Source organism: Rhynchophorus ferrugineus, unplaced genomic scaffold (genome assembly GCF_030347505.1).
Source record: "Rhynchophorus ferrugineus isolate W39M unplaced genomic scaffold, kcgeb_rfMv2 rfM10, whole genome shotgun sequence".
NCBI classification, from domain to species: domain Eukaryota; kingdom Metazoa; phylum Arthropoda; class Insecta; order Coleoptera; family Curculionidae; genus Rhynchophorus; species Rhynchophorus ferrugineus.
Window position 1 is genome coordinate 180,183 of NW_027472589.1, and position 27,503 is coordinate 207,685.

The 27,503-nt window shown below is 48.3% G+C and overlaps 1 protein-coding gene across 1 annotated transcript; it reads left to right on the forward strand.

Annotated features, from left to right (window-relative positions):
• Nucleotides 1-159: 159 nt before the first annotated feature.
• On the forward strand, nt 160-27,455 carry Dhc1 (dynein axonemal heavy chain 1). Its single transcript, XM_076416821.1, has 57 exons — nt 160-311; nt 2,742-2,879; nt 2,934-3,224; nt 4,328-4,517; nt 4,569-4,772; nt 5,821-6,065; nt 6,122-6,554; nt 6,608-6,979; nt 7,034-7,215; nt 7,858-8,064; nt 8,121-8,309; nt 8,362-8,473; nt 9,732-9,899; nt 9,958-10,197; nt 10,257-10,420; nt 11,564-11,569; nt 11,824-11,913; nt 12,020-12,214; nt 12,332-12,573; nt 12,627-12,813; nt 13,554-13,835; nt 13,887-14,144; nt 14,203-14,869; nt 14,930-15,372; nt 15,428-15,652; nt 15,706-15,878; nt 15,932-16,110; nt 16,178-16,365; nt 16,596-17,087; nt 17,147-17,265; nt 17,473-17,600; nt 17,666-17,862; nt 17,916-18,386; nt 18,438-18,872; nt 18,929-19,157; nt 19,213-19,385; nt 19,590-20,037; nt 20,098-20,728; nt 20,787-21,019; nt 21,078-21,266; nt 21,320-21,465; nt 21,512-21,659; nt 21,717-21,817; nt 22,295-22,910; nt 22,967-23,200; nt 23,255-23,724; nt 23,783-24,031; nt 24,084-24,252; nt 24,309-24,461; nt 24,520-24,780; nt 24,834-24,980; nt 25,044-25,421; nt 25,477-25,703; nt 25,763-25,882; nt 25,939-26,091; nt 26,675-26,857; nt 26,912-27,455. The coding sequence occupies exons 1-57, from the start codon at nt 285-287 to the stop codon at nt 27,113-27,115; spliced, it is 14,001 nt and encodes a 4,666-aa protein (XP_076272936.1). The 5' UTR covers nt 160-284; the 3' UTR covers nt 27,116-27,455.
• The last annotated feature ends 48 nt before the right edge of the window (nt 27,456-27,503 follow it).

Consider the following 27,503-nt stretch of genomic DNA (forward strand, 5'->3'; position numbering starts at 1 on the left):
CTTCGGGAACAACGGCGCGCTTACCGCACGGGGCCCCTTCCAATTATTGTCCGCATCAATCAATGGAAATTTAGCTTTCCGTGACTAGCGTTTGATGAGATTATCAAATGATAGATCGTCGCGGTGATGGCCGCGGCGGCGGTGGTGGGGAGGAAATTGATATAAAAACAGATAAGCATCAATAACCAGATTTACTCGTGTTTGTTGATGTTCGGATGCAGTCAGTTCGAAGGCGGCGGTGACCAGGCCGTCTGGATGATGGGCTCGGGCAGCTGCGATCGAACATGGCCGACGACGATGAGCTCAATAAAGTAAGTCGACGGATCGCTTTGTGCGAATATTTCGGAGTGGCGTGACGGCGACAAAAGCAGGAAAAAAGACGAACGGATTCTATTTTAATAACGCTAAAAGGTCCGGGTTTCGATCAAACTTGCTGTCATTACATTTATTACACGTGTATATATATAGTCACGCTCCATCCGAAATATATTAGGCGACAACCTGCTCGCGGTCACACCATAATCATGAGCACGTTACCTCCGAACGTTTTACTACCCTTTCCCATTCATACGTGACATCCGAATTGATATATCGTCGCGAACACACACGATCGATTCGTAAAAAACGAAAATGGATCGTAAATTTAAAAAGACGCCGGAGATGCGACACGGAAAGGACAAGAAGCTCTCCAACAAGCTGATATTGCTACAAGGTATCAGGAAACTGGCCATGCCCAGTAGATCTTTCAGCGAAGAATCAGCAATGGTAAGTGGACGCGATAACATCAATGACCGTCTCTAAGTATTCTCTCAAACGAATATTTTGGCAGGAATTCACTGTGACATGTAAATGAATTGGTGACCGGCGTATTCGCCATTTCATTAATATTTTAATGAACGATTGCATTGACGATACCAGAAAAGTTTTCTTAGATCCCTGTCGATTTTTTTGACACGCTTTAGTCTACACATTCCTATTTTTGGTTATTTTCCTCAATTCATTTTTTTTCGTTTCTAATTCGAACATTTTTCCTTTTTCTTGTTGTCTTCCTGTCTATTTCACACTATTTTCCCATTGTCTTCTAACCTACTCTACTCTCTACTGTTATACTAGGCTGAGGAAATAATAATTTCGTCTTTTCTCATGTTTTTCAAATAAGATTTTTGCCCATTCCCAATTCTGATACTGATGTTCATTTAAATATTCATCACCATCCACACATATATACATTTTCCTATGAGCTTGCGCTACATACGTTAAAATGAAAATATGATGAAAATGTCTTCCATTATCAAAACACAATAACTAGATTGAAAAAGCTAATGATTTAGTTTTTAGTCTATGAACCATGAAATGTTACTTTTCAAATACGTTGTAGTAGAGCTTCTTTAAACAGATATCATTGCAAATATGCGATTTTAAGGCTTAATCTTATTGCCTTATATATTCTTTAGAATTTCTACTTCATAGCATATTTTTATTCTCTACTAGAACACCTACATCTATCTTGCAAATTTTCTCCAGCGGCAATAACAATAACCACTTTGCCCATAGTTATATCATACTTGACATATATATACATATAGTACAGTTGTTTCATTTGGAATTTCATCGCCTTTGCTTTTTATCTAACATGGTGTTTGTAATTTAACTAATCATCTAGATGGATACCGAGGTATTTAGCTGAGTGTGCTTGAGGGCGGTCATCAGTCAAGTGATATAATTAGGTTTCTTTTATTTTGCAACGAAAATTTAATTTGGAAAGATTTGGAGCTGTTAAGCTGTGTTCTCCAGCTTCTAGTCCATTTGTGAATCTTGTTCAGTACCACTTGTAATTTTTTCTACAGCCTTAAGCAGAGATATATCTCTTGTCATGATGACTGTGTCGTCGGCAACTGTTCCAAGTACTGTTTCTTTTTTAATTGGGTTATCAACAGTGTACAGCAGATACAGGAGCAATCCCCAGACACTACCCTGGGAAACTCCAGCCGAAATAAGTTGATAAAAGATATGACCCTTGCAATCAACAATAGTTCCATGATAGCAATTTGCTCATCTTGTAGATCAATCCCAAATTCCATACCCGGTCAAAAGCTTGTGAGATGTCCAGGAATATCGCAGGAAGATATTTATTTTCTTCGCTTCTTCTTCCCCGCATCGAAAAAAAATCCTAACTCTTAACGAATATGGTGTCGGTAGTTTACACACACGCCAAACCACCATTCGGCGATAAATCGGCATACACATTATCTCAGCCAGAGCAGCTTTGTGCCAGTTGTTCGTCGAAGGGTCGAAATAAAATGCTCATTTTCTCGCCCGTCGATACTTTCGAAAATTGCACGTGTCACGCAAAAGTTCCCCTTTTTTTCTTCCGGGTAGTTAACGGGTTGACACCGCCTGGCACAACGATACGACGGTATAAAACGATCGCCGACACTTCAAACCCATTTAGAGCCGCGTTAAGCGTACTTGAACTCGCACCCCAGATCGACTTTCGTCATGGACGTTGCCCGATCGCGGACGCCGTCTCTCCACTTCCCCCCCGACGTCTCGTAAGACGCGTGCGACATGTTCGTTCACGGCATAAAGGTGGTGGACTTTTCCAGCGACGATGAATCGGCCGATTCTTACGAAACCACCTCGGATGACCTGCTCATGGTATTTATTTCCACGTATCTGTCGCTTCGCACGAGCATAATTCGATATTTCACGTCTAATGCTTGGCGTTTTCACACCAACAGCGAAGGAGGGAAGAATGCGAGCGCAAGGCGAGGAGGGGGGAGATGGACCCCCGACTGGAGTTCACGTTCCAGATCCTCATGGACGCGACCGGGCTCCCGAGACACGAGATAATGGACCACGTCTTCGAGGGAGACATGGTAGGTGTGCGTCGAACCCCACCGACACGGTAATCACCGGCGGGTTTGGTTTAGCTGGACGAGATCAACCAGCTGTTCCTCCCGCACATGAAGACGAAGCTGATCTGGTTCTACCAGAACATGCTGGACACCGAGGCCATGGTCACGACGGAGCCCGTCAAGTCCACCATCGGCCGACAGCTCCAGGCCAGCACTAGCAGGGCCAACTTGACCCCGAACGTCACGCCCGTCTACAAGAAGCGGCTGTTTCTCACGGACGGCTGGGAGGTGCCGTTGACCGGCGTGTGCATCTATATCTTCAGGACCAACATCACCAAGCAGCTACCGGAGGAGGGGTTTCAAAAGGTACTTCGGTTTAAAATATTTTAATATACAATAATTTATGGACAAGGACTCCTTCTTCTTCTTGAAAAGCTTCTCCGACAACTGGCATTACTTACGGTAATTTTGGAGAATATTCCGAGTATTATTATAATATTAGGCAGAGTATCTTCCAAGTCGAATGTTACAATAAATATTAATAATTCAAGAGCATACTATAAATTACATCTAGTGTCATCTAGATTAGAAAACTTATACGTCAAATTCTGTAGCTGATGGAAAGGCTCACGAATTTCTATAACGGTTCCATCAAACGAAGAATCTCAAAGCCAGTTTCACAAGACGAGTTATCGTTCAAAAAGTTCCGCCATCAAAAATAATCCTCCTGGGTATGCGCCTTTGAGGTTCCATGGAGAAGTTGTTCAGATATATTTTTGCATAACTTAGAGCGCTTTCTGTCCATTCCTCTCGTTTCTTTATTGTACCAACATTTACTTTCTGAACGCACAGTGTTATATCAAGTCCTTTTGGTTGTAAATATGGTTGTTTGTGCATAATTCAGTTGATATAACACCAGATGCCAGAGGTCCAAGTCAAAGAAAGAAACAAGCAAAACTCCTTAATCTGATCTGGTGTTTGGGTTTTCGCCTGGCTATGTCAGTTTTTCCAAAGCAATGTGTAGAAATGCAACGCCCTAGGCAGCCCACGTTTAACCAATGATTTAAAGAAGCTACGAGTTTGCCATTTACTTTTTTATTTCTTTGCTGAACTACTAAATACCTTCCAGTCTTAACAGCAACATTATCACATGCTTCGCCTCTATGGTTACTTATATCGAGGCCATCAGCTTCAAGCTTGCTCAAAATAATCTTTGAAATTCCTTCAGCAGTTTGATCTTTTGTTTCAATGGGAACTTAGCCTTTTCACTTGTTCCATGAAATGTTGGCGAACTCTATTCCTCAAAATTCGGAAAAATGAGCAAGATGTCATCATTACACATTATTTTAAAGAAAAGTGATTGACAGAAAAGATAATGACAAATTCCGTGCTTATTTCAACCGATCCGATACGTAGTGCTCCCTCCTCCAGCTACACCTCCCATATCACCTCGTTATCGACAATTACAGGACCTTTTTTGTGGAGTGATCGACGCCGAACGTATCGGTCTAGTGACGACCATCGAGAGGGTGATCGAGCACGTCTTCATGGAGGCTCTGGCCTACCCCAGTCTGGACTGCGAGGACGACGCGGCCAGCTGTCCCATGGTGAAGAACCAACTGTTGCCCAGTCTCCGGTCGTTCTGCAGCGTGCTGAGGGGTGAGTTCCTCGATTTTTCACGAGCCCGAACGCCCGGTTTTGGTTTTCTAGTTTGCGAGGAGGTCGCCAACGAGGCGAACATTTTCGACGACGGCCACGAGCCGATGAAGGGCGCGCAGCTGGAGGACACCAAGGAGATGTCGACATTTCCCGAGAAGGTGCAGGCGCTGGAGGAGCGCGTCAAAGGTTGGTGTAAGAAACTGGACGAGATTCTCAAAGAGAGCGAGCAGATTCGGAGAGAAAACGACTCATCAGGTTGGTAGGAGTGATAGACTGTATAGAGAACATTTCAGGTAGCACCACATACTATAAATGCGCAAGATGGTGCTTTGATTATATACAAGATGTTGTTGTTAAAGCATTTGATTGGTTAAGAAGAGTGTGTCACGTGACGTTACATTTTCTCGTCTAATACAATAGAACTTCCAACCAATTAAGAATCCAGAGTAACTATTCGCATGTGAAGGGCTTGAAACTATTTTATGGTTGTTGTTCGACTCGGTAACGATGTCCGGAGATGAAATATGTCGATCTACCCTGATATGTTAAGGAATTTCATTGATTTTATCATATTTAACAACGAAATATTCGGTAATAAAAAAAACAAATTTATTTCTTCCCATCACCATAACGCCACACAACTTTCGGTAATTTTGAGCAGCATTTTTCGTTCTGGAAAGAAAAAAATTAAAATATGATGAATTTTTGATTGGGTCTAAAAATATACGATACAACCTTTATATCTCAAATATTTCATGAACTGTTACCTTTCAAACCCGCCATAGTATCGCTGCATTGAATAAGTACTAAAAGTAATATGCGACTTTAAAATCATCTGATGGGAAAAATCGAAACAACTTTTTCCCCGACCTTTTAACTTTTAAATGATAAATGAACATAAAATGGGCTTTTATTTATTTTATGTACACGGTAAAATGGTGTGGTAATGCAGTAGCAGTAGTGATCCACAGGGGTCAACTGTGAGGCGGTTTCGGTTTAGTGTATTGGTAAGCCCAGAGGCAGTCCCACATAACTCGGTCCAACTTGTCACTCCAGGGCAAGTCTCCGCGACCAGGTATGCGTCATGCATTCCACCGCCTGGTTTTTAGGCCAGAACAAAAAAAAAAGGTAAAATGATGTTCGAAACAAGAAATATGCCGTAACCAATAAACATTAAGGTCACGTTTACGGAGAGCGATCGCAATGCCATCTAGTAGGTGGAAACAATACCTCGTTAACCCTCCATGACAGGACTTATTTAGTGGTGAATCGATTAAAACAACGGCACTATCCGATTTCCAAGGACCCCAGGACGAGTTGGAGTACTGGAAGAAGAGGGGCGCGCGGTTCTCGCAGATCGTCGCACACGTCAACTCGAAGGAGGTCCAGAACACGCTCATCTGCCTCAAGTTCGCCCGCTCCAAGATCTTGAAAGAGTGGAAGGAGACGGACAAGAAGATCACGTTCTGCTACAACGAGGCCAAGGACAACGCCAAATTCATACAGGCGCTGGAGTCCAAATGTCACTCGCTCTATCTTGACGACCCGGTAAGGCGGACATCCGGCGTGAGACCCCGCCTCCATGACTGTTTGATTGTTCGCAGGTGAGGATGAAGGACTGCATCATGGGATTGTTGCAGACTGTGAAGCTGATCTTCAACGTGTCCCAGTTCTACAACACGTCGGAACGGTGCTCGGCCCTGATGGTGAAGATCACCAACCAGATGATCGAGACCTGCAAGGGTTACGTCACGTGTCGCGGCCAGGAGACGATCTGGTCGCAGGACCGCGGTCTGATGAAGGACAAGCTGATGCACTGCATCGTGCTGAACAGGGTGTACCGGAAGACGTACCAGGTGGTCAAGAACCAGGTCAGCGCGCCCATCAACCGTCCTTTCACTTTTTCCGAGAACTACATCTTCGGCAAGTTCGACGCCTTCTGCAAGCGTCTGGCCAAGATAATCTCGATGTTCGACCTGATCGACGACTACAACGGCCTGTTCCAAAGGAGGATGGAGGGACTGCTCCTCGGCGAAGGTCAGTGGCCAACCACGTCGCCCCGACGAACCTCATTACGCTGATCGTTTCAGCTCTGGAGGAGTCCATTCAGAAGTTCACCGAGATCAAAACGGTCATCATGAATAAGCAGTACGACTACCTGGACCAGCGCAACACCGACTTCGAGAAGGACTTCCTCGACTTCCTGGCCAGCACCGACCGGCTCAAGGACAGCGTCGCCGAGACCATCGAGGCCAACTTCGACAGCGTGTGGGAGACGCCGCAGGGGATACGGTTCCTGGTGCGCTTCGAGAAGGTCAGCGAGAAGATCCCGCTCAGCAGGCTAGAGGAAAAGTACGAACGCATTCTGAAGTACTGCGAGAAGGAGGTGGAGAGAATCATCAGGATGTTCAAGAAGCAGAGGGACGATCCCCCGGTCCCCAGGATGTTTCCTCCCATCGCAGGTAAGTTCGTCGAGACGAGATGGAACCGGCGCGCCTGGATCTTGTCTCGTTTAGGTCGAATCAAGTGGGCCAGGTGCCTGTCCTCGCACCTGGAGGAGTTGCTGTCCAGCGTTACCACGCACTACGTCATGAAGAACCTGCCCGCGACGGTGGAGCTGTCCAAGCGGCATCGATTAGCCGAGAATATGTTGAAGATATACGAGACCGACATGGTGGCACTCTGGATGAACCAACACGTAAGTCCTGTTATCTCGAACAATGCACTAATTGTATTTTTCGAAGAACGGTTTGTCATTGCTTTTAAAATTTAGGTTTTAACCGTCATTTGGAGCCTAATCTCGCCTATAGGGTAGGCGGAGGGTCAATTACTTCAATTTGGCCATCGTTTTCATCGACCCTTTGCGTTGTATTGATGAAATAGTCCGTTTTCTTTGATATTTGATACAATAATACCATCTAATAATCATCGTTGATGATTCTACCTATATTGAGGTACCCAGTGAATATAATTCGATGTGTTTCCCAAAACGCGGACGCCGTAAGCTTTGCAAGCTAACAATTTGGTCGATTTAGACAGTGTTTACCGGCTGCCAATCAGTTAACGAACTTTTTGGTCCAAATGAATAGCAATGAACTAATTATTTCGCTTAAATAGTGTTCTGAATCGACGTGCTGTTATTTTTGATCACAGATTTTTCGTCTTTACTTAACGTAAACTAGTTTTCAATTATTAGAAATCAATTTTTCAAAATTCACCGAAAACATGAGGAATTGTGGACCATAGAAAAGTCGAAAGTTTCTAGAAAGTTGTTTGAGTGTTAGAACTATCAGGTTTGATTGAAAGTTGGCGTCATACACATTTACCAAACTACCGGCAGGTATCTGATGCCGACCGATGTCTGACCAAGCACCTGTTGGCCGTATGCCCCGAGCAACAAAAACTAAAGGTGAATCTGCATACCACCATCCCCCTGTTGATCAGGGAGACGGATCTGATGATCAAAATGGATCTGCCGGTGCCCATGGTCGCCCTGACCCTCTACGCCAAGCAGGAGCACTTCAGTCTGGTGCAGGACTCGTTACAGGTAACTTTGACGTAGTCCCACCCTTACCTATCTTGAGGGTCATTCGGTTTCTTCAGTTCCTCATCAACGACTTCCTGAAAGTGGTGAAGAACGTCAAGCTGGAGGTGCGCCCGCTGTTCCTACCGCACCTGATCAAACTATGCGGCAAGATAGAGCCGGGCCTGATCCGACTCGATTGGGTCTCGGACGACTGGCAATCGTACGTGGACACGGCCGGTGAAGCCGTCAAAAATTTCCGGATCCTGGTGAGTGTCGGCCGGCTCTTGTTCTTCCGTTCGTCTTACGTTCGATTCACAGACGGAGAGAGTTCACGACATCTACACAAACCGAGTGCTGGAGGTCCTGAGCAGCATGCAGACCATTCAGCTGCACGCTTTGCCAGAGTACGGAGAAAGTCCTTGGGATATAGGTAAATAGATGATGGTTCACACTGGTTCGTCATTTAACATGTCGTGTAAATATAATTTCAACATTTCTGTCTAGTAAACCAAAAAACATAGTCTTCTCAGTATACTTTATGATTTTTGCTAACTTTAGTTGATTGGCGTTAATCTAACGTTGGTTAACAACTTTATAAGCAAGCAGGGTTGCTATTTATATTTCTTGCTTTGGCAATACTAAGTGTTCTTAAGCTCCATCCGACGTTTTTGAAGGAACCTGAAATCCGACGTAAGTTTGAACTATCTAACCATAACCTTCTTCAGAGCGTTCGGTTATTTGACTACAATCTGTGTTGTTCATTTAAAGTAACTTTTGTCTAAGTCGAAAAAATGGAGTATAATAATTTCTTATGATTTTCGATATGAATTATCATATTGCAAGATCGTCATGTGACTTAGTATGAGAAACATCAATAAGATATTGCTTGACCATTTAATCTTTATAGTGATCCAGGGTAATCAATCTGCGAATTATGTGTATGATCCTCAAACAAAAGGACAATCCACTGTACGGGTATTCCAGGGCCGAGTGCGCAAAGCATTTCGAACCAAATGCTCGCTCGTTTCTTCGGAATAAATGAACGTGCTACATCCGTGCCGTTGAAGTAACGTAAAACGGTGAATTCTGAATGGTTCACAACTAATTATTTACCAGAAGTGCTTCGTCAAATACCAAAGAAGAAACGACAAAGAAACATCATTCACAATGACAACACAAGGTCTTACACATCACACACAACTGAAACATCCGCCAATTTGCTTGGCCAAAATATAAAAGTGATGGGTTGTCCTCTTTACAGCCCTGATTTTCCACTAAATAACTCTTTTTATTCCGAAATATCAATAATAAATTAATTAAAAATGCATTCACAATGTTGTGGAAGTGGACCTCCACCACATCGGAATGCAAAAGTGTATGCAAGATCATCATGGGAATACCTCGAAAAACAATAAAACTTGTTTCGTCAACAAAACATTGTCTATTCATTATTAAGCTCAATATATAAGTAGCAACCCTCGTGATCGGCTTTATAAACAAGCAAGAATTGTGCTACTAAATATTGTCCTTTGAGGACTGAGAGAGTTCCTAGTAAATATCGTAGCAATGTCGAAAAATTAAGTTAACAAATATTTCATCCCATCCAAAGTTGTATAAAAGGAATAAGTTTTCTCATTTTTGTTTCGTCAGTTTTGTTTTCCAACTAACTGTTTGTTAAATTTGACAAGATACGTTCTGCGACAAAATCGACGAGGTGTGTCGTTACGGTGCCGCCGAACTGCACAAGAAATGCATGATGGTGGAGGAGGCCGTGGAGGAGATCCTTTCTCTAGTGAAAAAAGTGCGTATCGACCCCGGGGAGTCCGTCGACGCTGCCGACGATTTCGTATTTGCAGGTAATCAACCCGCCTGCACCACTTCTATGGCTTTTTGTACCGCCCTTTCATCTCCTAGAAGAGAACAAACCGCCCGACATCACGGGGACGCAGCAACAGTCCGACTGGTCGCTGGTGTGGGAATGCTTCGAGAAACCGCACCTGCTGTTCAGCGGCGGGATGAGCAAGGCAATGCAGGACGTGGTGAGGGGCGCGGTGAGCGAGATGAGACGGTACTACACGAGGAAGGTGATCGACGTGCTCGTGAAGGTCACCAGAGCTTCCCTGGAGGCGCTCCGCAAGCGGTTCTGCGTCGAATGTAAGTAGGGTCGCGCGAAAAGGGCGCGTGGGATCGCCTAACGTGCAGCAACGTTCCAGACAAGGAGGAGCGCGAGCCGGTGTTCGTCCTGAACGCGGTGCTGCTTATCCCCAAGGTCGGCATCCAGCCGAACCTCGACGAAGTGCAGGAGGTGCTGAACTTGGCCGGACGCAACGTCACGTCCATCGCCAAGGGCGTGGGGCAGTGGGCGGGAAGCGCCGAGGTATATTCATTCTTCTTCTCTCGGACGGACTTCATGGTACATCCGGGAGCTTCGTGCGCCATTTTACTAGTGATGATCTAAGATACTACAAAAACGAATTTGGTAATAGGTACGGACCTGTAACGTAACATAACGGGTACTTATTTTCTAAAATACTAGTTCCAAAATATCTCCCGAGAGTTCAGAGGTTCGATAACGTATATTTGGAATACTTGGATAGGTAAAAGGTGTTGAAATTGATTGCGCCTCATGTTGCCTTTTACTTTTATTCGTAGGTAATAATTTAATATTATATGATAATACGTAAATAATCAAACTAGATATTGGTCTCATGTTCCCTACTGTTTTTTTAAAGATCTACAAAAGTATCATGGTATATATTATATATGGTTTGACCAGGTGAATTTTGTATCAGCAATTTCTATCTTGAAAATGTTTTCTGACATCAACAATAATTGTTTATAACTGTTGTGTTAGCACCCCAATCTATTCCCGGATCCATCTGATTGCAGGAGCACTACATGTGCGGAATAACTCAATTTAATTGTGTCGTCTTAACTAATATGTGTGCTAGTTGTGTTTGACGTTCACAAACTCGTTGCAATCTGAGCAAAGTGGGCAGCTTCATTTCTAGTCACTTTAGAGTTCTAAAACTCTGGAATATTATCATTTTCTATATCTTTCTGGTCATCAGAGCGGTTAGCAAATGCGGTACCTCGTTGCACATTTCATTGAGGTAGTTCGACGACCCAGGTCAGGTCGTCTTCTTTTTGGTGTTGGTAATGGTAAAAGGAAACAAAATCCATAGTGATTTAACAGTAAATATTAACAATTGTGAGAAATATCTATAAAGTATGTTGGAAAATATGGTTGTCATTTGATTCTCACGTAATCTTCCTACTAGTTCACGATTCTTTGTAATAGTGAAACTATTTCCGTACCTATTACTATTACTAGGACTAGTACAGGTACCTCTTACACAGAAATAAATAGTCATCACTAGATCTTACCATATAGACCTTCTTGCCCATTTTAAGTTTAAACTAAAGACGCGCGAGGCTCCCGAGCCATGAGCCAGGACCATCGGTGTAAATTAATCGGTATTTTTTCGCAACGACCCTTAGCATAGATCGCCGTCCAGAGAGGACAGTTGTAACAGTTTCCGCGTAAGTAAACTCTTACAACTGCCTTGAATCCGTACTCTAGTGCAGTGTGAAACTAATTGGGCGTTTCTGTTTTTCCTCTTACTCTGACTGCGTCACACGACACATTACACTCCACACGTCTTGACAACACCCTGCACCAATGCCACCACTATATCCGCCTATACTCACACATCCGCTACTCTACACACACACACACTCCTACATGTAACACGCCGCCCTCTGCATGCTAACTAGAAGGGATTCGCTCGGAAATCCGGCTGGCAAAAAATCGCAGGACCCTCCCCTAACCTGATGGACGTCGTCGTTCGCTCGAAGATCATCCAGCAGGTAAATATCTGCTTCTCACTTGGTCTCCCGTAGTTACAGTAGCGTGAAACAGTCGCAAGATCGAGTCGCCAGACGACCTCTCATGATGACTTGACGGTGTTTGCAGAAACCCAGCAAGAGCAACATCAAAACCAAGGAGGACGATTTCCGTATGAGGAGACGCAAACTCTACCGACTGATGACCGAGGAGAAGCCCATGTTCCCTCTGCAGCAACGCAACTTCTTCAACCACGTGATGGAGAACAAGGAGGTGATCAAGACTCTGTCGCTGTTGGCATCTTGCACGCAAGACATGCGCTGTGTGAGTATCACTCTCGTTCATCACCTCGTTAGCGTTTCCCGTTCGATCACCATCATCACCGATGCGACGCCTCTTTATAAAAATTGTGACATCTCCTGGCGTTTTCTCTGTCCTCAGGAGATGTCACAGTTTCTTTCAAGATGGCGACTGTACAGCATCTTGTGGAGAAACGAGAAATCACAGCGCGAACTGCTCAACTGCCAACTGACGGAGTTCGAGGGCACCCTGCGCAAGCACGAGGAACTGAACGAGCGGCTAGCCACCGAACCGGACGTGTTCACCATCGCCAACTGCCTCGCCATCTCGACCGAGAGGTTGAAGTACGGCATACTGACCGAGATTAGGTCGTGCACCCACAGGTGAGAGGCTGACGCGCCCCAGTCACAGCTGACTGATCGGCGATCGGTTCCAGGGTGGGTCAGGCCATGAAGAAGAAGTACAAGCGCGAGATGGACTACGTGTACGCGGTCATCAGCGAGATGGAGAGGAAGCTGGACCGCACCATCCGGGACCTGGACGACGTCCGCATGATCATGGACACGCTGAAGAAGATCCGGGAGCAGGAGGTGGACATGGAGCTGAGGATCGATCCCATAGAGGTAGGTAAAGTCAGAGCATTATAAAAAAATCGACTTTTTATCGAAAAATAATCAGATATTCAGCCGACAAAAGGACGAAGTTAATTAACTTATTTGTATCGCAAAAATATCCAAGTACAGATAGTAAAAGATCGAAAACAACTAAAAATAGAATCACACTGGAATGGTGTGGCCCCCGATTTGGAAGTTGCTGTATTGAAATGTGAATAACGGACATTGTACCAAATACTTGAAAGATTCAACTACAACAATCAAAGGGCAGATGATCCAAGTCCTGTCCAATGTTACAATACAATTTCGAATCTTCAGTAATGGAAATGACGTAGTTGTAATTACAATTGAAGAACCAAAGCCTCCTGTTAAGAAACTGTGACATCTCTCGATGGACTCGATGACGAAGAGGTGTCACAGTTTCTTGATAGGTGACAGTGGAATTCGAACTATTTAGAGATAAACGATACTTTACCACCGGTGACTTTACCAGCGACCTGATCGATCATCTCTGAAGCCCAACAACAAAGCTGCTTATTTTAGTTTGTTAAGTTAAGCTCTTGTTTATCTGAACTGTTGAATGTTGGTTGAGTGTCAAGTGTGCAGCACTTGATGACACAATTAAGCAAAGATATTACCTTTCTGAAGTTGTAATTGATAACTTGGCTCCAATGTACAAGTTACTGAAAAAATAATTATTGCTTTGTGTATTCTTCATAGTTTTTCAAGTTCACTGACTTATATTGCAGGAGGCGTTCAACGTGCTGAGCCGTTACGACGTCACCGTCGAGCAGGAAATCATTGAACAAGTCGACAGCCTCAGGGATACCTGGAAGAAATTATTAAATAACGCGCTCAAAGTACAGGTCGGTCTTCTAGACATGCAGCCTCAGTTCCAGAATGACCTGAAGAGCAACCTTGACAAGTTCAGGCAGGACAAGATCGATTACTGCAACGAATACCGCACGGCCGGGCCAATGCAGCCCGGACTGACGCCTCGGGAAGCTTCGGATCGTCTCATTCTCTTCCAGGTGATATATCAAGTCCGATATTCATTCCCAAACCCATTAGTGTTTTCGTAGAACCGATTCGACGGCATGTGGAGGAAGCTGCAGACGTACCAGAGTGGAGAGGACCTGTTCGGGTTGCCCACGACCGATTACCCCGACCTAGCTCAGATTAGGAAGGAGCTGAACCTGCTCCAAAAACTCTACAAGCTCTACAACGACGTCATCGATCGGGTCAACAGCTACTACGACATTCCCTGGGGAGACGTCAACATCGAGGAGATCAACAACGAGCTGATGGAGTTCCAGAACAGATGCAGGAAACTGCCCAAGGTTTGTACGGTTGCTGACTCGTCTCCTCACGACTTCACCTCGTTTCCTCCATTAAAAGGGCTTGAAAGAGTGGCCCGCCTTCTTCGCCTTGAAGAAGACCATCGACGACTTCAACGACATGTGCCCGCTGCTGGAGCTGATGGCGAACAAGGCCATGAAACCGCGCCACTGGCAGCGCATCATGGACTCTCTCAACCACGTGTTCGAGCTGGAAAGCGACGGATTCTGCTTGAAGAACATCCTGGAGGCGCCCCTGTTGCAGCACAAGGAGGACATCGAGGACATTTGCATCTCCGCCATGAAGGAAAAGGACATCGAGGCCAAGCTGAGACAAGTCACCAATGAGTGGTCCGTGCACGAACTCACCTTCATGACGTTCAACAACAGGGGAGAGCTACTGCTGCGGGGGGACACCACGGCCGAGACCATCGGCCAGCTGGAGGACAGCCTGATGGTGTTGGGATCGCTGCTGTCCAACAGATACAACGCGCCTTTCAAGAAACAGATCCAGCAGTGGGTGCATGATCTGTCCAACACCAACGAGATCCTGGAACGTTGGCTGTTGGTGCAGAACATGTGGGTCTATCTGGAAGCTGTCTTCGTGGGCGGCGACATCGCCAAGCAACTACCGAAAGAGGCCAAACGCTTCTCCAAGATCGACAAGTCGTGGCAAAAGATCATGCAGAGGGCTCACGAGACCCCTGGCGTCGTGGCCTGCTGCGTGGGTAAGTGATCATCGCCGAGGTGACTCGGCGAGCCGGTGAAACACCATCTCCTTATTTCAGGCGACGACATGCTCAAACAGCTGCTGCCCCACCTGCAGGAACAACTGGAACTGTGCCAGAAATCGCTCAGCGGTTACCTGGAGAGGAAGCGCATGATGTTCCCGCGGTTCTTCTTCGTGTCGGACCCCGCGCTGCTGGAGATCCTTGGCCAGGCCTCGGACTCGCACACGATCCAGAACCACCTGCTGTCCATCTTCGACAATACGCGCTACGTCAAGTTCCACGACATCGAGTACAACAAGATCACGGCCGTTGTCTCGTCGGAGGGCGAGACCATCCCGCTGGAGAAGGCGGTCCGGGCCGAGGGCAGCGTCGAGACGTGGCTGACGCAGCTGCTACAGACTTCGCAAGCGTCCCTGCACTCCATCATCCGGCAGGCGCACGCCCTCCTCAACGATCCCAACTTCCAGCTGCTGTTGTTCCTGGAGAAGCTGCCGGCTCAGGTGCGTGTTGGCTTATCGTGGCGAGAGGGGTGAGTAACGACGACGCTTTTTGCAGATCGGCATCCTGGGACTGCAGATGATCTGGACCAGGGACGCGGAACTGGCCCTCCTTCAAGCCAGACACGACAAGAAAATCATGCCCGAGACCAACAACAAATTCCTGGAGCTCCTCAACACGCTCATCGACCAGACGACGCGGGACCTCACGAAAATCGAACGCACTAAGTTCGAGACTCTCATCACCATCCACGTGCATCAGAGAGACATCTTCGACATCCTGGTGAGTGGTTATCGAGCGATGGTAAAACACCATTGATCGCGTTGCGGTTCCAGTGTCGATTGAACGTGCGGCACGTCAACGATTTTGAGTGGTTGAAGCAGTGCCGCTTCTACTTCAAGGAAGAGCAGGATAAGACACTCATCATCATCACGGACGTCACGTTCTCGTACCAGAACGAGTACTTGGGTTGTACCGATCGACTCGTCATCACTCCGCTCACGGACAGGTACGACTTCGGACGATCAACCAGTACAGCTTTTGGATAAACTCTTCTTGTAGATGCTACATCACCCTGGCGCAGGCGCTGGCCATGAGCATGGGCGGGGCTCCCTGTGGACCGGCTGGTACCGGAAAGACCGAGACCGTCAAGGACATGGGCAAGACGCTGGCCAAGTACGTGGTGGTGTTCAACTGCTCCGATCAGATGGACTATCGCGGACTGGGACGCATCTACAAAGGTTCGTTCTAGTTCCAAGACCGTGCGCGTTCGCTTGCGGCCTCCATTTTAACAAGAAACAACTCTAGGTCTCGCTCAGTCCGGGTCATGGGGCTGCTTCGACGAATTCAACCGCATCGAACTGCCCGTCCTCTCTGTGGCCGCCCAGCAGGTGGCAGTCGTCCTCGCCAGCAAGAAGGAGAAGAAAAAGTCGTTCCAGTTCACCGATGGCGACATCATCGACATGTGCCCCGAGTTCGGCATCTTCATCACTATGGTAAGATCATCCACAACGCTTGAAAATGTTTCGTTATGAATTTGATAGTTAATATTCCCACTATGAACAAAATTGATGATGTTTGTTGGTTAAAAACATAACCTTACATTCCGTACTTACCATTGTCCTTCCATATTTTTAAATTGCCAATTATACAAAGTGTTGGAGAGAGGTGGAGCGCATGTCCTAATTCGAACATTCCTTTCTGCATATCGTATTCTGTCTTTTAGAACCCGGGCTACGCGGGCCGCAAGGAACTGCCCGAAAACCTCAAGATCCAGTTCAGGACGGTGGCCATGATGGTGCCCGACCGGCAGATCATCATCAGAGTCAAGCTGGCCAGTTGCGGCTTCCTCGAGAACATCACGCTGGCCCGCAAGTTCTACACGCTGTACAAGCTGTGCGAGGAGCAGCTGACGAAGCAGGTGCACTACGACTTCGGGCTGCGCAACATCCTGTCCGTGCTGCGCAGCCTCGGCGCGGCCAAGCGCGTCAACAACAAGGACTCGGAGAGCACCATCGTGATGCGGGTGCTGCGGGACATGAACCTGTCGAAGCTGATCGACGAGGACGAGCCGCTCTTCATCTCGCTCATCGCCGATCTGTTCCCCAACCTGGTGCTGGAGAAGACCACCTACCCGGAGCTGGAGGACGCCATCAACCAGCAGGTGGAGGAGATGTGGCTGGTGAATCATCCCTCGTGGGTGTTGAAGCTGATTCAGGTGTGTAGGTGAGGGTAAGGCACGGGAGGACGTACGTGAGATGTTGGCGCCTGTTTCAGCTCTACGAGACGCAGAGGGTGCGACACGGTATCATGACGCTGGGGCCCTCGGGCGCCGGCAAGACCACCTGCATACAAATCTTGATGAAGGCTTTGACACAAATGGGTACCGTCCACAAGTAAGTATCCTCCCCGAAAAAAAAAACACTACACCACCCACAACATATAACAAACGATGGATGTTTGCTATTGTTGTTCTAAAATTGTTCTATATCTTAATATCCTTGAAAAACGGAAAACTCAGATAAAAAGTCGAAGAAAAACGCAATTTTAAACGCTACTAGTCATATTTCGTTGGAGAGACGCTGTATTTTTGTGATTAATAGAGAGATGCGGATGAACCCGAAGGCCATCACCGCGGCGCAGATGTTCGGACGCCTGGACGTCGCCACCAACGACTGGACTGACGGGATCTTCTCCGCTCTGTGGCGGAAGACATTGAAAATCAAAAACGGTTCGTTCGATCGCCGATCTCGCCTCGCGCGTTGCGATAACCTTCACCGATGTCGTCTTTTTCAGGAGAACACGTCTGGCTGGTGCTAGACGGCCCCGTCGACAGCATCTGGATCGAGAACTTGAACTCCGTGCTGGACGACAACAAGACCCTGACCCTGGCCAACGGCGATCGCCTCTCCATGGCGCCCACCTGCAAGATCATCTTTGAACCGGAGAACATCGACAACGCCTCCCCCGCCACCGTCTCCAGGAACGGCATGGTGAGAAATCGGTGTTGGTTCTCGCGCGTCTCCCTTTCACCGTCTCCGTTTAGGTCTACATGAGCTCCTCCGGCCTGAACTGGAAACCCATCGTCAAGGCATGGCTGAAGCGGCGCAGCTCCAGGGAGCAGGAGACTTTCACCAAACTGTTCGAGGAGTCGTTCGGCGTGCTGCAGGGCTGGGGAGCGCAGGCCCTGTCCCCCGTCATGCACGTCTTGGAGTGCAACATCATCCTCCAGATGACCTCCCTGCTGGAGGGCCTGATACCCAGCCAGGTCGAGTCGCACGACGAAGCCGCGACCTCCAAGTCGGAATTCGACGACGACGACCTCCTCGAGGATACCGACAAGCCGGAGGAGAGGAAGATCTTGACTGTCGAACACCTGGAGAAGCTGTACGTGTTCGGGCTCGCTTGGGGTATAGGCGCCTACCTGGAGAACGACGACAGGCAAAAGTGCGACGTCTTCGTCAAGGAGAACCTAGCCTTTTTGGATCTGCCGAAGAATAACAGCAAAAATCCCGACGTAAGCTTCGAGGTAAGAATCTAAATGAGAATATCACCGATAACGTTCCAGGCCACCATCTTTGACTACGTCGTCAACTCCGAGGGCGAGTGGGTGTTGTGGAACACCATGGTGACCAACTACGTGTATCCGGAACTGGCGACGCCCGAATACGCGAGTATCCTCATCCCCATCATGGACAACGTGCGAATCAATTTCCTGATCGACACCATCGCCAAGCAGGAGAGGGCGGTGATGGTGATTGGTGAGCAGGGCACTGCCAAGACGGTCATGATGAAGGCCTACATGAAGAGGGCCAACCCCGAGCAGTACCTGCACCGGGCCTTCAACTTTTCCAGCGCCACCACGCCGTACCAGTTCCAGAAGACGATCGAGAGCTACGTGGAGAAGCGGATGGGAAACACTTTCGGGGCGCCCAACGGGAAAAAGCTGATTGTGTTCATCGACGACATCAATCTGCCCGAAATCAACTGCTGGGGCGACCAGGTAAGGTCGAATCTCGTTGTTCCTTCCATCCCGAGCTGCTCGCAACTAATTCTTAGATTACCAACGAGATCGTGCGTCAAACAATGGATATGGGCGGTTTCTACAGCCTGGAGAAGCCGGGGGAGTTCACCACCATCATCGACGTGCAATTCGTGGCGGCCATGGGACAGCCGGGAGGCGGAAGAAACGACATACCGTCCAGGTTGAAACGGCAGTTTTGTATCTTCAACTGTCCCCTACCCAGCGACGCCTCCATCGACAAAATATTCAGCGTTATAGCTCAAGGTGGGTACGATGTCACGATTCACACTTTCAGGCCTTCAATTAAAATGACTTGCAGGACACTACAACATCAAGAGAGGCTTCACGCTTGAAGTACGCAACCTGGTGAAGAAACTGATCCCCCTAACCAGGACGCTGTGGAAGAGCACCCGATCCAAGTTGTTGCCCACCCCGGCCAAGTTCCACTACGTCTTCTCCCTGAGAGATCTGTCGAAGATCTGGCAAGGGATGGTGAGTATCGTCCATCAAATAGAATTAAAAATATCCGAAAAGAACATTAAAAAAAATCAAATATTTTTTAGAACAAAAAAGTAAAAGGTTCAAGTATGTTTTGTGATAAAAAATATTAATATTTTAAAAATTCATATAAAATAATGGTATATTCATGTCGATATTTTCCAAAATTATCAATATATTCAACACCATTCTTTTCAGATCGGAACCCTGTCTACAGTGATAGAGTCGGAGGGCTGTATGATGGTGCTGTGGAAGCACGAGTGCGCCAGGGTGTTCTCCGATCGATTCACCATCGAGGACGACAAGCGATGGTTCAACGAAGAGCTCATGCGACTGGTGGAAGAGCAGATGGGGCCCGAGATGCGGCGCAAGACCGAGCCCGATCCCGTGTTCGTCGATTTCATGAGGGACGCTCCGGAGCCGACGGGGGAAGAAGGGGAGGACGCGGACATGGAGCTGCCCAAGGTGTACGAGCCGGTGAGTAACGAAAATGAGCTGCGGGAGCGTCTCGAGATGTTCCTCGCCCAGTTCAACGAGATGGTTAGGGGCTCCGGGATGGACCTGGTGTTCTTCCCCGACGCCATGCTGCATTTGGTGAAGATATCTCGCATCATCCGGCATCCGAGGGGCAACGTCATGCTAGTCGGTGCGTCAGGTTGAGATTCCTGCTAAGTTATCGATGTAAACGGCGTGTTCCTTTGCGCAGGAGTCGGAGGCAGCGGGAAACAGTCGCTGACCAAACTGTCCTCCTTCATCGCCGGCTACAAGACCTTCCAGATAGCTCTGACGCGCTCCTACAACATCGCCAACTTCCTGGAAGACCTGAAGGTGTTGTACCGCTCGTGCGGTTGCCAGGGCAAGGGCACCACCTTCATCTTCACCGACCTGGACATAAAGGAGGAGGGTTTCCTGGAGTATCTCAACAACATCCTGTCGTCGGGCGTCATCTCGAACCTGTTCACCAAGGACGAGCAGGCGGAGATCATCCAGGAGCTGACGCCCGTAATGAAACGCGAGAACCCGAAGCGCACCCTCAACCAGGAGGTCGTAATGGAGTTCTTCATGAACCGGACCTGCCAGAATCTGCACGTCGTGTTCTGCTTTTCGCCGGTGGGCGAGAAGTTCCGCAACAGGGCGCTGCGTTTCCCCGCCCTGATATCCGGCTGCACCATCGACTGGTTCCAGCCGTGGCCCAAGGACGCCTTGGTGCTAGTCGCGCGACATTTCCTCACCGAGTTCCAGATCGCCTGCACCAAGGAGGTCAAGGAGGAGCTGGTCACGGCGCTGGGTTCCATCCAGGATATCGTGGCGGGTACTTCCGCCGAGTACTTCCAACGGTATCGGGCTTGAGGGGGATGCGAGACCGTCAGCAAAGTAACCCGGGGCTTGTTGTAGGTTTCGACGCGCCACCCACGTTACCCCCAAGTCCTACCTCAACTTCATAGCGGGATACAAGAGCATATACAACAGCAAGCGGAAGGAACTGAGTGACGGAGCCCTGAGGATGGATACCGGTCTGGAGAAGTTAGCGGAAGCGTCCTCGTCCGTGCTGGTTCTCAAAAAGGAACTGGCCGTCATGGAACAAGAACTGGTGGATGCTTCCCGGAGGGCCGAAAGGGTCTTGACAGGTATGATGCACGGTGCGACCCTGCGGCGCTGGTTTTAACACCCCATTGGTATGCGAAGAGGTGACCGAACGTGCCATGCAGGCGGAGATAGTGAAAAATCAGGTGCAGAAGGTCAAGGAGAAAGCGGAGGCGCTGGTATCTTCGATAGCCGCGGAGAAGGCCCTGGCCGAGGAAAAACTGGAGGCGGCCAAACCCGCGCTGGAAGAAGCCGAGGCGGCGCTTAATACCATCAAACCCGCGCATATAGGTAAGTCTTCGAGGCTTTCAATATTCCTCGCCATCAGTGCCATCGTGTTGCAGCAACGGTGAGAAAACTGGGACGTCCTCCGCATCTCATCATGCGTATCATGGACTGCGTCTTGATACTGTTCCAGAGGAAACTGCACCCCGTCATTGCGGACACGGGAGCCCCGTGCCCCAAGCCCTCCTGGGCGGAATCTCTTAAGGTAAAGGTCACGGGAAAGGTTTCCGGTTATAACGTACCCTTTCCAGATGATGGCCTCCACCACGTTCCTGCTACAGCTACAGAACTATCCCAAAGACATCATCAACAACGAAATGGTGGAACTGCTGCAGCCCTATTTCCAGATGGAGGATTACAACATGGATACCGCCAAGAGAGTTTGCGGTGACGTCGCAGGTGGATGGGTGACGTGGTAACTGTAAAACCTTCTCTTCTACGCCATACGCTTTTCAGGTCTGTTATCCTGGACCAAAGCGATGGCGTTCTTCTACAGCGTCAACCGAGAGGTGCTTCCTTTAAAGGCCAACCTGACGCTGCAGGAAGCCAGGCTAAAGGTAAGACCTTGATTACATTACCATTAATCTTGATTGTAATATTGACCAACCTTAACACATTCCAACTGAACGCCGTTGAGATTTACAACAGCAGTGAATCCGTCCATTGCCAGCACATTAATTCCTGTTTCGATTATTTTTAACTCATTTGCTTCTAAATAGTAGCTTCAACATCTGTATCAGCGAAGTTAGCGCCATTATCAACGAACGGTTATCAGATCGGTCAAGAAGTTCAAGTATATTATCCCTCAGTGATTGCTGTTTATAAATTTATTCATTGCTATCTGAGGGCATCAGGAAATAAAGTTTCTGAAGTTATTCAGGGAGTTGGTAATCCTTGAAATGGATCATGGTTGTAGAGAAGGGGTAATCAGCAGGGTTCAAATCAGCAATCGCGCCCTTCCAGAAGGTCTTCGATCTTAGTTCTCGCCTAACTCGATCTCGATTTAGACCTCGGTTACATCCAAAGAATTTTAGATAGCGATGGAGGATCTGGCCGGGGCGGAACGACAACTGGAGGAACGGGAGCAGTCACTGAGGCAGGTCAAGGAGCAGTACGACAGCGCCGTGATGGAGAAACAACGGCTGACGGACGCGGCCAACCTGTGCCTGAAGAAGATGAACACGGCGACCACGTTGATCAAGGGCCTGGGTGGCGAGAAGGTGCGCTGGACGCAACAGAGCAAGGAGTTCAAGGAGCAGCTGGGCCGACTGGTCGGCGACGTGCTGCTGGCCACCGGCTTCCTGTCGTACTGCGGCCCCTACAACCAGGAGTTCAGGGCTGGACTGGTCAACGCTTGGATGAACGTGCTACAGACCAAGGCCATACCGTACACCGTCGACCTGAACATCACCAACATGCTGGTGGAAAGCTCGACGGTGTCGGAGTGGACGTTGCAGGGTCTCCCCAACGACGAGCTGTCGGTGCAGAACGCGCTGATAGTGACCAAGTCGCGCTCGTATCCGCTCCTCATCGACCCGCAGAGCCAGGGCAAGATGTGGATCAAGAACAAGGAAGCCAACAATAACCTGCAAATCACTAAACTCGACCACAAGTACTTCCGGACGCACCTTGAGGACTGTCTTTCTCTGGGTGAGCGATTTGCATTATTTTGTTAGTCTCCAGGAGTTTAGAACGTTTTGTTCCAGGAAAACCGCTGCTGATCGAGGACATCGACGTCGAGCTGGACCCTGTGCTCGACAACGTGCTGGAGAAAAACTTCATCAAGTCCGGCAGCATCGAGAAGGTGATCGTGGGTGACAAGGAGTGCGACGTGCTCAAGGGCTTCATGCTCTACATCACCACCAAGCTTCCGAACCCTCCCTACTCGCCGGAGATCAGCGCCAAGACGTCCATCATCGACTTCACCGTCACCATGCTAGGTTAAAAGATGCTCTACCTCTGACACGTCTATGAACGCCTCTCGTCTCGCGTAGGTTTGGAAGACCAGCTGCTGGGCCGCGTCATCCTGATGGAAAAGTCCGACCTGGAAGCCGAGCGGGTGGCCCTCTTCGAGTCGGTGATGGAAAATCAGAAGCGCATGAAGGAGCTGGAGAGCAACCTGCTGGGGAGGTTGAACTCTACGGAGGGATCGCTGGTCGACGACGAAGAGCTGATCAACGTGCTCCAAGTCACCAAGACGACGGCAGAGGAGGTGACGCAGAAACTGTCGGTATCGGCCCAGACGGAGAGAAAGATCAACATAGCCCGGGAAGAGTTCAGGGCCGTCGCCGCCCGGGGGTCCATCCTCTACTTCCTGATCGTCGAGATGAGCAACGTGAACGTCATGTACCAGAACTCCCTCAAGCAATTCCTCAACATCTTCGACAACTCCATCACCAAGTCCGAGAAGAACCCGGACACCGCCGAGAGGATCAACATTATCTTAAAGTATCTAACACATGAGGTAAGCGTTTTAACTCTACCACCAACATCCCCACCGGCTAAAGTTTCTGTCCATCCAGGTCTGGACGTTTACTCAGCGCAGCCTGTACGAACGCCACAAGGCCCTCTTCACCCTGATGATGGCGATGAAGATAGACCTGCAGAACGGCGTCATCACCCACGAGGAATTCATGTCGTTCATCAAGGGCGGCGCCTCACTCGACCTCAACGCCGTCCAGCCGAAACCCTTCCGCTGGATCCTGGACATCACGTGGCTGAACCTGGTGGAGATTAACAAGCTGTCCATTTTCTCCGAGATTCTGACCAAGGTGCTCTCGTGAAACTGCCTCCCCTTTCGAATTAACCCGTTTTCATTCGCAGATCGAGACCAACGAACGGGAATGGAGGGTGTGGTACGAGAAGGAGAAGCCGGAGGAGGAGGAAATACCCTGCGGCTACCAGAAGAACCTGGACGTGTTCCGGAAGCTCCTGCTGATTAGGTCCTGGAGTCCCGACCGGACGTTGTCGCAAGCCAGGAAGTATATCATGGGTGTGTTTTAGTAGACTCGCGAGGTTCCCTCCCCTTAATCCGCCCGATGGTTGCAGATTCGTTGGGCCCGGAGTACGGCGAACCCAGCATCCTGGACCTGGAGGCCACCTGGATGGAATCCGAGCCGATGACCCCGTTGATTTGCATCCTCTCCATCGGTTCCGACCCGTCCCCGCAAATATCCGCTCTGGCCAAGTCCAAAGATATATGTGCGGACACCTCCTCCTTGTCGTACTTGGTTTTGAAGTAACTCGAACTATTCTCCAGGTCTGAAATCGGTGTCTATGGGTCAGGGCCAGGAGATTGTGGCCAGAGACATGATAGAGTCATCGTTCCAGCGCGGTGGTTGGGTCCTGCTACAAAACATCCATCTGTCGCTGCCCTTCTCCACCGAGGCGATGACCATGTTGTTGGACGCCGAGAAGGTGCACGAGAGTTTCAGGTTATGGTTGACCACCGAGGTGCACGAGCAGTTCCCCATCGGACTGTTGCAGATGGCCATCAAGTTCACCAACGAGCCGCCTCAAGGTAATGTTTCTTGTACATGGTTGTTGTTGATGGAAATAAATAATCGCGAACAGGGATCCGAGCCAGCATGAAGCGCACCTACCAGAACATCACCCAAGATTTTCTGGACTACTCCAGCCAGTCGCAGTGGCCCCCGTTGCTCTACGCCGTGGCGTTCCTGCACACGGTGGTCCAGGAGAGGCGGAAATTCGGACCTCTCGGTAAGTATTCGCTCTCACGTCGCCTACTGACCAGACGCACCAACTTTTCCCCTTCCCCCACAGGTTGGAACGTCCCCTACGAGTTCAACCAGGCCGATTTCGCGGCCTGCGTCCAGTTCGTGCAGAACCACCTGGACGACATGGACCCCAAGAAGGGCGTGTCGTGGCCGACGGTCTGCTACATGCTTGGCGAGGTCCAGTACGGGGGCCGCGTCACCGACGATTTCGACAAGCGGCTGCTCACCACCTTCACGCACGTCTGGTTCTGCGATGTCCTGCTGCGGCCTGGGTTCGAGTTCTATCGCGGCTACAAGGTGCCGCAGACGCGCAACCTTCAGGGCTACATCGACTACATCAACGGACTGCCGGCCACCGACACTCCTGAGGTGTTCGGGCTTCATTCCAACGCCGACATCACCTATCAGATCAATACGGCCAAAGGTATACACGGCTACACCCGAAGAAGGCGGGAGATGTGACCTTTAACTATTTTCAGCCATTCTGGACACCATCCTGAGCGTTCAGCCGAAGGAGGGCGGCGGGGGAGGCGGGGAAACCCGCGAAAGCGTCGTTTACTCGCTGGCCGAAGACATGCTCGACAAACTTCCGAACCTGTACAACAGTTTTGAGGTCAAGGAGGCCCTGAACCGCATGGGCGCGCTCCTGCCCATGAACATCTTCCTCAGACAGGAGATAGACCGTATCCAGAAGGTGATCAAGGAGGTAAACGGTTCCGAAACGTTGCCGGTGTCGGTAAGACTCACGCGGGCCTCCGTTTTTAGGTGAAAACCACCCTAAGCGACTTAAAACTGGCCATAGACGGAACGATCATCATGAGTCAGAACCTGAGGACGGCCCTGGATGCCATGTACGACGCGAGGATCCCGGAAAAGTGGCAAAAGGTACGTCAACGTTGTGGCGGCGCGGCCTCGGTGATTATAATGAAATTATTTCGTAGATATCCTGGGAATCGGCCACGTTGGGTTTCTGGTACACGGAGTTGCTCGAGAGGGACGCCCAGTTTCGAACATGGTGCAACAACGGCAAGCCAGGCGTTTTCTGGATGACGGGCTTCTTTAATCCGCAAGGTTTCCTCACCGCCATGAGACAAGTACGCAAAATAACAACTCGTAATATTTTGAATTGAAATAATAGTCATATGAATTAGCCAATTTATTTTTCAATACTTACATCTCCATACTGTCAAACACCATCACCTGTCAAATAACAGTTAACTCTAATAAAAATTCTAAATCTAGTCACTCACGACCGATTCACTCTAAGGGCAAGCGCGAAAACAGTACAGGAAGGAAGCTGTAGTTTTATGACGTATTATATTCTTTATATATTATTTTAATTCAATACTGCTATTGTAGTTCTGGATTTTATTCTATTTTACATTAACACTCTTGATAATCTTTCTACGCTTACCTCTTATCAAATGACGCTGTCAAATGTCACCACTGTTAAACGACTGTCAACCTTAACTCTGTTCTGTCAAACATCATCATCTGCCAAGTAACAGTTCATTCTAATGAAAGTTCTATCACTCTAAAGGCTCTATTTTTAATTTTAAATTTTATTATATTTTATATTTACAGTATTGATAATCCGTAAGTCTGTACTTACATTTACCGTTCTATCAAATGACACTATCAAAAACGTTGAAGGTTTTTCGAGTGTTGATATTTTAGGACGTGACAAGAGCCCACAAGGGCTGGGCCCTAGACTCTGTCGTCCTTCAGAACTTAATCACCAGGTACAACAAGGAGGACATCAAGGACGGGCCGCAGGAGGGCGTCTACGTGCACGGTCTCTTCCTGGAAGGCGCCAGCTTGGATCGCAGAACCGCGAAACTGGTAGAAAGCAAGGCCAAGGTTCGAAGTGAACACGGAAGCTCCGGTCATACGTTCATCGGTCTCATATTTCAGGTCCTCTACGAGCAGATGCCCGTGATCTACATTTACGCCATCAACACGACCGCCGGCAAGGACCCGAAACTATACGAATGCCCTATTTATAGGAAACCGCAACGTACCGATCAGAAATACGTCGGCAGCATCGATTTCGAGACCGATCATAATCCACGACATTGGACGTTACGTGGCGTCGCCTTATTATGCGATATCAAATAGTTAGGTCTCTTTCAAGTTTCCTTTTATATGCTGTTAATACGTTAATTATTTATCCATGTTAATGTGAGTACGCCGTCTGCTGTTTTATTTTTGAAGTGCATTTTGACTTTGACAACACTACCGTCCTTGACATTGACAATCATCTCAACGTCAACAAGAGATTGTTAAGCTTTTTAATTAGTATAAAAACAATTATATTCCGAATAGACTGTATCAAAAAGAAATCAGCAGATATCCTACCCTGTGTGTGTATTTATATATGCTGTTATTTGTTATCAAACCAATCTTGTTCAATGTTATTTGACGTTTTATGAAATAAAAAACAAAATAGTTCATATCAGTATTTTCACTTTTAATAAACCAGTTGCCATGGACTGAAAAAAAAAAC

Bases quoted from the DNA above. Each gene is read 5' to 3' on its own strand.
- Dhc1 (XM_076416821.1), top strand. From the start codon at position 285: ATGGCCGACGACGATGAGCTCAATAAA. The intron at 12,574-12,626 runs GTGAGAGGCTGA...GATCGGTTCCAG, and splicing joins ATTAGGTCGTGCACCCACAG to GGTGGGTCAGGCCATGAAGA. The intron at 21,020-21,077 runs GTATGATGCACG...TGGTATGCGAAG, and splicing joins GGCCGAAAGGGTCTTGACAG to AGGTGACCGAACGTGCCATG.